This window comes from Cucurbita maxima, unplaced genomic scaffold (assembly GCF_002738345.1).
Source record: "Cucurbita maxima cultivar Rimu unplaced genomic scaffold, Cmax_1.0 Cma_Scf00038, whole genome shotgun sequence".
In the NCBI taxonomy this organism is placed as follows: Eukaryota; Viridiplantae; Streptophyta; class Magnoliopsida; order Cucurbitales; family Cucurbitaceae; genus Cucurbita; species Cucurbita maxima.
This window is the reverse complement of record NW_019272054.1, coordinates 1,588,306-1,599,939: the sequence shown is the minus strand read 5'-3', so window position 1 is coordinate 1,599,939 and position 11,634 is coordinate 1,588,306. Positions and strand designations below refer to the sequence as shown.

General features: G+C 37.1%; 3 protein-coding genes across 3 annotated transcripts; all 3 read right to left on the bottom strand.

The window, feature by feature from the left end:
- Positions 1 to 56: 56 nt before the first annotated feature.
- Positions 57 to 2,339, bottom strand: LOC111469132 (UDP-galactose/UDP-glucose transporter 2-like). The gene is made up of 7 exons (XM_023114378.1): positions 1,920 to 2,339; positions 1,817 to 1,845; positions 1,533 to 1,734; positions 1,196 to 1,438; positions 762 to 863; positions 452 to 559; positions 57 to 355 (listed from the first exon to the last, which is right to left on the bottom strand). Exons 1-7 carry the CDS (start codon positions 2,043 to 2,045, stop codon positions 134 to 136), a joined length of 1,032 nt encoding a protein of 343 aa, XP_022970146.1. The 5' UTR covers positions 2,046 to 2,339; the 3' UTR covers positions 57 to 133.
- A 2,748-nt stretch (positions 2,340 to 5,087) lies between these two features.
- On the bottom strand, positions 5,088 to 7,993 carry LOC111468962. Its single transcript, XM_023114138.1, has 3 exons — positions 7,038 to 7,993; positions 6,096 to 6,216; positions 5,088 to 5,797 (listed from the first exon to the last, which is right to left on the bottom strand). Exons 1-3 carry the CDS (start codon positions 7,815 to 7,817, stop codon positions 5,301 to 5,303), a joined length of 1,398 nt encoding a protein of 465 aa, XP_022969906.1. The 5' UTR covers positions 7,818 to 7,993; the 3' UTR covers positions 5,088 to 5,300.
- Positions 7,994 to 9,435: 1,442 nt separating this feature from the next.
- LOC111469151 (dehydration-responsive element-binding protein 1E-like) lies at positions 9,436 to 11,348 on the bottom strand. The gene is made up of 2 exons (XM_023114410.1): positions 10,798 to 11,348; positions 9,436 to 9,591 (listed from the first exon to the last, which is right to left on the bottom strand). Exons 1-2 carry the CDS (start codon positions 11,346 to 11,348, stop codon positions 9,516 to 9,518), a joined length of 627 nt encoding a protein of 208 aa, XP_022970178.1. The 3' UTR covers positions 9,436 to 9,515.
- Positions 11,349 to 11,634: the final 286 nt, after the last annotated feature.

Below are 11,634 nucleotides of genomic sequence, written 5' to 3'. Positions count from 1 at the left end.
AAAAAAAAAAAAAAAAAAAAAAAAAAAAAAAAAAAAAAAAAAAAAAAAAAAAAAAAAAAAAAAAAAAAAATCTAAAACAGCTCTTTATTGATGAACAGACTGAAAGAACTCTCCATTAAAGGATTATATATATTCAAACCAATGGCCTCTTCTCTTCATCTTGTGTTTTTCCCTTCTCATCTTCTTCTCTGTGTGCTGATTTTGGTGTTCTTGAAGGCAACTTACTGTCAGGCAACATCTTCAGTACAATTCCCATGGCTATAAGCAGCAACCCACTCCCATGCTGTTCTGTCATTGGCTTGGTGAATATCAGGTATGAAAGTAGAAGAGTCACTGCTTTTCTTGCTGTTGTTATCTGCACACGTTAGTAAACGATCATAACCCGAACCTGGTTGGTTAACGGTAAAACCCATTGTTTGAACGGTACGATAGAACTCGAAGAAGAACATACCATTGCGGTTGTGGCAGCGCCAAAAATGGCAATTAGAGACAGAACCGACACTTGACCAACGAACGTCGCCATGGCTTCGAACACCAAGACTCCGTAGACATACGGGTGCTGCGATACATTAAGAATAAGTCAAGATATGAGATAAGAGCAGATGTTGACTAAGTTGCAGACAAGACATGCTAACCACAATGAGCTAAACAATGGATAGTTGACTATATAAACAGTTGACTTATAGGAAAAGAAGAAACATGGAGGCAAACATCAAACAAGAAAGTGGAAGACATTAACAGAGTTGGGTGAAGGTAGTTACTTCAGCACAGGAAGTCCAGGCACGAAAGAGCTCTCCCGTTAGCACCATCGGTACTACTAAGAAAGGGAGGCCAACTACGGTCGAGCAAAACAACATCTCGGTCTGCCAAAGACAATATCAAAAGGTTATATCAAGAATCGAAACAGGTTAGGAAATCACAACTCTCCACAGTAGTATGATATTGTCCACTTTGAGCACAAACTCTCACGGGTTTGCTTTGGGCTTCCCCGAAGGACCTTATACTAATGGAGACGTATTACTTACTTATAAACCTATAATAATTCCCTAAATTAGCCAACGTGGGACTCCCTCCCAACAATCATCAACAAAATGACAGTTGTTTCACGATACAAACATCTAGCACGCTTCTTGATCGAATTGAATACAGAGAAATGATAATCAAACGTAGATTTACGAACGCGATTGAAGCTTACCTGTGTAGTATCAGGATTCATAGTAAAAATGGCTTCCTGCAAATTTCCAAGAAAGGCGTCCATAACAAGAGCGCCGCTTATCATAACAACACCAAATATACTGAAATTTGGAGAAGTCTGTGCATCTGCTAAGGTGAAGAGAATCAATCCAATCACTAATAGAAGAGCAGAGATATACTCATGAAGAGGGTATTTCCTTCTCAACCCAGGAATGAAGGCTCCCATTATCATAACAGGAAGCACCTAAAGTTTTACAAAGCAAAAGGGTCAATCTAAAATCGCAAAATCTAAACATATCATTGAAAATCTCAACAGGGTTTCCTGATTGAACACATGCCTTGGTAGATTTGAACATAATTTGTGCTGGATAATTCAGAAAAGCCAAGGATCCTTTGGTTAAGCCATGAGATCCCATAAGAACAGCTGAGAGCTTCACATATGTCTTCCATGGGTTAACCATTTGCTTGGTTGTGAACCCTTGGAGATAAATGAGAGCCAGATAAACAAAGCCTTGCACAAATGTGAAGTACCACCCATAACTACAGAACTAAAAATTGGTAAGAAAAGGGATTCAGCATAAAAGCACAATAACTCGATTGAAACAAAAAGATAGATTAATACCTGAATTTAAGACGATTATACACATATTCCTGCAAATCAAGAACACCCATCATGAAAAGACTCAAAACAAAGAAACCCCAAAAGAAGATTGAAAGAAACAAACCTCGCAAACGCCATTAACAAGGTAGCCAAAGAAAAACCCAGAAGAGCAAATGAGAAACTGCTGCCATTTGGGTCGATCAGTGAGCGAAATCCCAAACAGGGACCTCGCTTGATCTTCGTTTTTCATCTTCCACAAACGTCAACGTTGCAAAACAAAGAAACCCCAAGTTTAATTCGTTTAAGTCGCTGGAAATGTTTCTTTAATTTGAAAAAGTAGTATCAGTTACATTAAGAAGAAAGGAATCGGAACAGAGGAATCAAAGGTAGTATCTAATTTTATCTATTTTTTTCGTTCTCTGCGTCTCTGTAAAGAGGCGTTGAGAGGCTTAAGACACACGTAGAAACGATTGCGCGACGCTTGTGGGTGGGCCTCGCGGTCTCTTGTAAAGCTGCCTGCGACTGGAAGGAACCGGGTAAGAAAGGAGTCGGAGGGGGTGTGAAATTACGAATATGGGTTTTTGTTACACGGCGTGTCTTTCGGTTTGGCTTCATATACCACCGATTTTTTTGGCAGAAATTACAGAAATGGCCTCGCCGGGGAAAAAGTCTTGGGATTATTATTATTATTATTAATTTTCAAAATCAGGTGGGCTGTTTCGGTGATAGTTCGGCAGCCGCCTGTGAAATTGCATGGCCGAGTCGCCGTCGCTTTGGAAATTAAGAAATATATTTTAATATATATAAAATCATCAATATATTTTAGAAAATTCTTAATTTGATAATTATACAAAATATTTTAAATTTGGTCATTTTTAACCTCGTTGACTTGTGTCTATTAGAGCTACACATGCCCACTCTAAATGAGGAGAGAAATGTCATTTTAATTAGCTAGGACAAAATTATATTTTTTTCGTCCTCGTCTCCACCTTTGACCCATCCAAATATTTGTCCCACCTCACTTAATAAATAAATAAAGTTTTTTTTTTAAATGTGGAGAACTATAGTGTAAATTTATCGTTATATTATGCTCTTTTGCTTATATAATATTATTGGATTTATTAGGATATTTACCTTTTTTTTTAATAGAAATTATATTAAAAAATAGAAAATATCATGGACGGTTAAAAAAATATATATAAAAAAAAAAAAAAATCCTCGGAAGAAACTCAATCTTCAAGAATTCTTTGCAGAAAGTCTCTATCCCGAACCCTAAGTAAATAAATGAGAATAGTAATAAGAGGTGATAACAAAGACAGTAAAGGTTTCTCGTCTTGTCCCGTACTATAGACATCTCTAATTCAAATCATTAATTTATTCATATTTCAATAGAATTTTTTACTTTATTTGGTCATTTGCTTAACTTATTTACTAATTTATATTGAGTTTTTAGTCGATTATAGAAAATGATAGGTTAGGAAAACAATATAAATTTAAAATATAATTGACTAAATCAAGAAAATCCATTATATTTTGCATTTAGTTTAAGATTTATTCCAAATTAAATTGGAATCAATTATGAAATTTCCAAATAGGGTAGAAAATCCCATATTCATCCCCAAATCCAAATCCCATATTCATCCCCAAATCCCATATTTAATTAATATGATTTTATTACGAGTGATTTAAGATGATAGCTGTGACACCCGAGTAAAAAAAAGAGTATATGAATGAGAGTGATTTCGAATATAACATAGCTAAAAATGACTTAATACAAGCAACGTATAATTTCATTAAGATTTATAAAATTTAGTTTGAAAATTTAAAAGAATTATACTTGAAAGTATATTCTACGCAAATATCGGGTATGGTTGAAGACATTTTAGCGTTCTATTACGATTTACCATAGATATCATATTTGAATTTTTATTATAGAGACAAATATTTTGTGGGGTTGATATCTGTTTATTATAGGCAAATTGGTTGAGGATATGTACATTATTATAAATAGACAACTTTGACTACGGTTTGATTGTTGTAGTTTTAGTAAATATTCTCATGCTATTAGAGTGGTTCGTTTCGTAACCCTGATCTTTTTTTTTCTTCATGGCTTATGAATCCGCTTATCATCTTTTTTCTTTCAACACTCTAATCCATATGATCACCATCAAGCTTTTTTCCTCAAATTATCTTATTTGGAAAACCCAACTTCTCCTTCTTCTTGAGAGTCAAGACATGTTGGGCTATGTTGATGAAACTCTGGTTTCACCACCTCGCTTTGAACCAGAAACCTCTTCAACACTCAGTACCAAATATTTGGCGTGGAAAGCAACCGATCAATGACTTCTCTGTCTTCTACTCTCCTCTCTCACCGAGGAAGTCATTGTTTTCGTCATTGGCCTCTCCACTGCACATGACGTTTGGCTTGCGTTGGAGCTAGGTTTAGCCATCATTCAAAAGTCTTTGAACTGAGACTCAAGGATGACTTACAACTGATGAAACGCGGCACCAAATCTATTGCTGAATATGTTTATACCTTCAATACAATATGTGACCAACTTCATGCTATTGGCAGATCAGTCAACGACATTGATAAAGTGCACTGGTTCCTTCGTGGAATCGACGCCGATTTTTCAACTTTTTTTTATTGATCAAATGGCTCTCACCCCTTTTCCATGTTTTGAAGATTTAGTCTGTAAAGCTGAAAGTTTTGATTTGTTTCAACTCTCCCTGAAATCTTCTAACTCCACTTGTATGACATTCAGAGCCATCAATTGTGGTCACACCTACAGAAGTCACCATGCATCATATAGCAACCAGCGAGGTCGATTTCATTTTCACAACAACAACTCTTTCAACCGAGGACGAACCCACTCGGGTCAAGGTCGTCGACCACCTCGCTGCCAAATATGTCGCACGAAGGGCCATTATGCTGACCACTGCAACCAACAATATGTTTGAACTAATTTTGCTCATGCTCACCTTGTTGAAGCTTTCAACTGATCTTGTTCTATTGCTGGACTTGAGCTGCTAATTCATTTTTGAACACTAAAGTTTCGGTCCATATGACTGTCGATCTATTATTGTGGATTAGTCTAATAAAAGTGTGTCACTCGAGTAAATCGAGGATATATAATTTTTTTTCAGACTGCAATAATTTTTTTCTTAAATTATAACACAATTTTAAGGCTTTGAAGCTACTAACAAGATTTTAAGTCCAAACCCATATTTACAACAATTTATTCATTTAAATAACAACAATGAACCAAAAATCAAATTAAATAAGAAAATGAAAAAATCAATTCCAATTTCATTGAGATTTATGAAATGCAGTTTGAAAATTTAAAATCCTAGTCAGCAGCCAAACCTACTTGCCACGTATTACAATGGCTACACCGCCATAATTCAATTCAAAATTCCCTTTTTTATCCTTTCTTCTACTCAGACAAGTAGATTTGGCTGCTAATTAGCTCCAAAAGAACGGGAACAACAATAATCCAAGATGCTAGGAGAGGTCGATTAATAGCTCATCAAACAAAGAGATCCAAACCTCAGCTTCAAACTCCGCCGCCAACTCTTCCTTTTCTCCGCCGACACTTCTCCATTTTCCGGCAATCTCCATGTCCTTAATGTACAAAACCCGTCCCTCCGGCGTCTCCCATCCCGTCACCATGGCTTCTCCGGCATCCCCATTGATCCAATCTTCAGTGAATTTCAAGACCTGTGCTTGATCAATATCAGCTCCTGTTCTTGCAATTGCGTCGTTTTCTTCGAGCTTCTCGTGGAAGAAATCGAGAAGCAGATTCTCTGTCGATGTCGTAGTTGATTTGACGAGCTTTAGAAGCTCAAATGCTTTCTGTTCCCTTTGGTGTTCTTTTCTTGAGATTAAGCTGAAATGTTGACTACCAACAACAATGTCTGCAAATCGTTTCTTTAAGTCTAGAGGTTCAAATTCGACTCCATTCTCGAATCGCTTCGACTTTTGTGCATGTAGCTTCTTGCCTGTGTCAAAAGTAATAAAACCGTATTGAGACATTTGTTAGACCCAACTCAATTGTTCATAATCTAACTGAAACCGTATCGGTCGAGTTGGGTTAATCAAATATTTTTAATACTCCTAATTAAAAGTTTCGAACTATGAATTTTTCCACGAAATATTTTTTAATTAAAAGAAAATAGTCGGATGATAATCTCATACGGCCAAATACTCGAGAAAGCTATTATCGGTCCTAAACGTTCGGGATTAGGGACAAAATTGAAAATATATAATTATCCTAGAGAGAGAAGAGGAGAGAGAGACCTTGGACGAGGTGAAGATTGCAGTTGAAAGACGAGGGGGTGTCTTGATCTTCATCTTCAAAAGGAAAATCCAACACTGAAACTGGACTCAACTGTTCCTTTTCTTCTTCATTTGGCCATTGCTGTTATGATCAGAAATAAACACAAATATTACAAATTTACATACAAAAATAAAATAAAAATTTCATTTTTTATTTTAAAAAATTAACCAATTTGAAAATAGGAAAAAACAATATAACTTCTCAGTTATAACATCTCTTAAAAAAACAATAGATAATGTTTATAAATAAAAAATGTCACAAAATAGATAATATTAGTAAAATAATAATAATACAATAAAAGACAAAAGGAATGCCCTTTTTTTAAAATAATAATTTGGTTTTTTTATTTTTTTAAAAAAGAAAAAAATCCTAATGATTTTCTTACCGACACATATAAAGCCAGCAGATGACAGACCAATAATATTAAAGATTAGTTTTCAATGGAATGGCATTAATAGTAAATATCTTCAAAAAGTTAAGACATGGGGGAAATCTAGTATCACGCGTACCATGAAATAGAAAGGTGTTGCAGGTTTGAAAGCCGTAGATCACGCTGTATGGACACATGGCGAGATCTGAAGCCTCGAAGAACTCGATTTATTTAATTTGCGTGATCCTGAGTTGTATTTTTACTTTTCCCAAGATATACCCCACACGTGAAATTAATAAACTCCCGCAGTCCAGCTGTATTTTCTCTATGTATTATTTTATCTACGCTAACTCTATAATTTAATTTTATGAATATTTTAAAAATTATTTTGAAAGACCAATTTTCTCCCGAAATTTAATTAAAAAATAAAACAATTTTAATTTAAAATCAACGGTGGAGATCGAATGGAGATATCAATCAGAGACGGTTATCAAATGCACGCAAAGCATGTGATTGAAAACTAAATCCTGACCTTAACGATATCCTCTCGGAAACCGGTGGTGGTAGGGGTGGTGGGGGTGGCGGCGGAAGGGGCGGTGGTTGTTTCCTCCATGGAATCTTTACCGAATGTTACGCCATCTCTTTTGCCAATGAGATTACCAGGTGAATCCTTATCGACTTTAACGGCGTCGTTTTCGCTGCAACTCTCGGAGTTACCGCTCGAAGACGACGGAATCCTCTCCGATGTAAATTCGCTCTCCGTCCAACTGATACTATTACTACAGCTACTGATCGAGTTTCTTCCGACGACAGTCACGGCGGTGCACACAGCGGAATCGGAGCGAGACAACGGCGGTTCTTTCTCATCGAGAAATTCCTGAAACGATTTACACCGTCTGGTGTTAACATCCACAAAATCCTGTTTCTTCCAGAACGCTCGCAGAATCACCTTCCGTGAAAAACTCCTCGTACAAAACGGCTTCCGGTAAGAAGGCAACGGGAATTTCTTGAAGGCTCTGACAACGGCATCGGAGGCTCTCTGCAAAGTGGAGATCGTGGAGAGCGCGATTTTTCGGGAGGCAGTTCGAGGAAGGAATCTTTTAGTTAGGGAAGAATCTTTAACTTTGAGATCGATTTCGAGAAGAAATCGGACGGTTGTGGCGCAGCATTGGCGGCGAGGAAACGATCGGAAGCCATTGGAGGAGCAGGAACTGAAATCGTCGAGAAGATAATCCTTGAGCATGAAGGAGGTAGGTTTTTCCGGCGGAGGCTTGGAGATGATGCTCCAAGCGGAAGAATCAATGGACGCCATGAACAGAGAATTCAAATCTTAGAGAGAGAAAGGGAGAAACAGAGGATTTGAATTTGTGAAGAATGATGAGAGAGAGAGAGAGCAGAAGAGTACTAATTAGAGAGACATTCAGTACTGAGAGCATTAAAAGCAGAGTGAAGTTCCATTAATTTGATGAAGAAGATGAAGATGAAGAAGAAGAAGAAGGTGAGAGGATGGTTCTTACTGGGAGTGAAGTTCAAAAAATTTGAATCTGAAATGGAAATATATATGATTATTTTTTTGTTTTTGAATTTCAGTGAAGAAATAAACAAATCAAATATTTGAAAATTAGGGCTTGGAAATGGACATATGCGAGACCCCTAGTTGACCTTCTAAATCTAAATTCAGGAATATTATATAATTTCTTCGCTTTATTTTATACACTTTTTTACTGACTATTTCCACTCTTCACGCGCGGTACCACGTGTGCATGCATGATGCATGCTCTATTAAATAAAACCCCTTTTTTCCTTTTTTTTTTTTATTATTTATTATCTTTTAAGTGTTTCAACTAAAACTTTTATAAACCCTAAACTCTGTCTGAGTTTTTAAAATTAAAAAATGGTTTTTAATGAAGGGTAATATTGTAATTTTAAAACTTTGTTCATTGGATCATTAAAATTATATATTTATACCAATAAAGTCAAAAGAATATAATTACTAAGCTAAAAAAATAAATGAATTATTATGGGGAGACAAGAAATAAAATAGGAGGCATGAAAGGGGATGGAGCGGTTTTCGTACTTCACAACTTTTGGTCGTTAGCCAAATGACACTGTCTGTCCAACAGAAGAGCGGTTTTCGTTTTGAGGCTACAAGGGTATAATCGTAAAATCATGTTCTCCTTCCAAGGATTCTACACGGAACGGAGATGCCGTCTGCCACCTACGTGCTCCACGGTTCCAACACATAAAACGGGTTTCTTCTTTTTATTATTTATTTATTTATTATTATTCCCTTTAAGTTAAATTTCTTAGTGGATAAGGTATTTTGACTTCCTACTACTTAAAATAAATAAATAAATAAAATAACTAAAATAAATGATTGAAATTCAATTTCATATGAATAATGAAGTTGAAATTGGAAGGTTAAACCATGAAGTTGGGTTTATAATTATTATTTTAAATCATATTTTTTTTAGCCTGGAATTGTATTAGAACGGTATCTTTCCTAACAAGTTATAGTTTGAGGATGAACTAAGACAGAATTTTGGTGGGCACGTGACACCCGAGTAATGTAAAAGTACATAAATGGACCATAACCACATTTAAATGAGAGCGATTACAAGGACAAGATGAATAAGGAAGATTTTTAACTACCAACAAGGAGTATCTTACTTTTCGATAGTTTAATCATAAGAACTTCAAAATTAAGTGTATTTGAGTTTGAATATTTTTATATTGGGTAGCCTCCTAGAAATTTTTGGAGGAAGCACGTGTATAAGCGGAAACTTTAATAACTAACATATTTCGAATCGTTTGATATGGAAGGAAGATTTTATGGTACAAAAATGGACTGACGCAGACTTATATATAAGAAATTAGATGAAACTAAATTTATAATCTAATATGAAAAAAAAAAAAAGTCTATACAGGGTTACTCACTCTAATATATACTAAAAGTTCCACAATGACACGTCATGACTCATGGCCACATCATCCCACTCCACGTCATCATTTACACAAAAAGACGGAGGAGAAAGAAGAAGTCCTTCCGCCATGTTGGCAAGCAACATTGGCATATTCGACAAAGCCTCATTGTGAATGTTTGATTAATCCACCACACTTAAATGGTGTGAAAGTTATCTTATTTATAATCAAATAAATTACAAGGATATGGAAATAGTAATAAATAGAAATAACAATAAATGGAAAGATACCTATGATAATAAGATATTTGCCTTATAATAAAATATTAAATATAATATATACGGTAAACTATAATTTATTACTAAATATCCTTAACACCCCACCGCAAGCTAAGCGTCGGATTTAAACGAACGTGAAGCTTGAATCTGAAAAATTCAAAGAGGTTGAGAAACACTTTTCATGAAGATGCTAACAACCCGGTTCTTGGCCATCAAAAATTGCAGAGGGATCGCCGCTCAGCGGCGATGCTGCCTTGGCTTCGGCGAGAATATGTCTAACCCATGAAGAGGGATTGTCGCTTAGCGACGATGCTGCCTTGGCTCTGGTGAGAATATTTCTAACCCCAAGAAGTAGAAGGGGAAACCTAGAGCAAGGGACAAAGACAATGTTGAAGCTGGAAGAGTCGCCACATTGGGCGAAGGAGCCAATTTTGGCGAGAAGGGCAGTCGGAAGAGTCGCCTCATCGGGCGAAGAAGCCAATTTTGGCAGGAAGGGAGGCGGCAACTTGGTTGGCGAATAGGCCAGTGCGGCACCCAGATTCCGAAGGTAAATCTCTGCAAAAGGTTGATAGGTTTAGGTTAAGGTTTATGTGAAAGATGAAGGTTGATTGGGAAGAAAATGAGAGAGACTATATTGGCCAAGGGGAAAAACCGATTGGGTTGGAAAAGGTGAGGTTGTATGTGTACAGAGTATGACGAAAGGTGATTTGGAGGTCAATAGGGTGGAGCCGAAGAGTAATCAATCGGCTCCGATTACGACAGCCATGAAGACTGCCCCTGCGGCGTCAAAACCAGCAGGGGTGGTGGAGAAGAAGATTAAAGGATTCAAAAACCATTGAAAAGAAAGGATCAGGTTTGTTAAACCGAAAGGGCTCTGATACCATGTGAATGTTTGATTAATCCACCACACTTAAATGGTGTGAAAGTTATCTTATTTATAATCAAATAAATTACAAGGATATGGAAATAGTAATAAATAGAAATAACAATAAATGGAAAGATACCTATGATAATAAGATATTTGCCTTATAATAAAATATTAAATATAATATATACGGTAAACTATAATTTATTACTAAATATCCTTAACACTCATCGTCGACGTAAACCGGCCGGTCAGGACTGGCCGTGGGTTGACACAAAACGACGTCGTCCTCTTCCCGACACGCACTACATTCCTCATCCTTGCGCTCATTCGCTGCCATCGCTGCTGCCGCTCGGATCACAGACGGGTCATCACTAGCCGGAATCGGAAACCGCCACGCCGAGTCAGCAAAATTGAGACAAGCCGACTTCCCTCTCAACGCGAGGGCAGCCACATCGTGTGCACGCGCCGCCATCTCAGCCGTCAGGTAAGTCCCGAGCCAAATCCTGGTCTTCTTATTCGGCTCCCTCATCTCACAAACCCATTTGTCGTTATTCCGCCGACGTACCCCTCTGTAAACCGGATGCCTCGTCTCTTTAAAAACCCGCCGACCCGCCGGGCGCTTGGGCTGGTTCGACGCCAGTATCACTTCCTCGTCGGAGGTAGCCACCGTGAGCGGATGCGTTCCGGCGTCAAAAAACGCCGACGACGATTCCGAATTGTAATTACAAATACCATAATAAGGAAGAGGATCAGAAAATTGAGGGAATAAATCCATTGGATGGGGTTCTCGATATCGGAGACACTGGAGCTCAGAAGTTTATATAGTTTCGGCTGCAGGGGATTTTAACACGTGGTGCAAAGCAGCGAAATGCACACGCAAAATGCCCACAAAAGGGGGTACAAATAATTTTAAAAAATGGCTTCTTTTATTTATTTTTCTTACACTCAGGAGTTTGACTGTTTGACCCAGTTTTTTTAAATTTTGTTGCTGACGTGCCAGTAAGCTTCGAGCGTGTGAACCACGCATGGATTCTGTGTCCTTTTTTTTTTTTTTTTTTTTT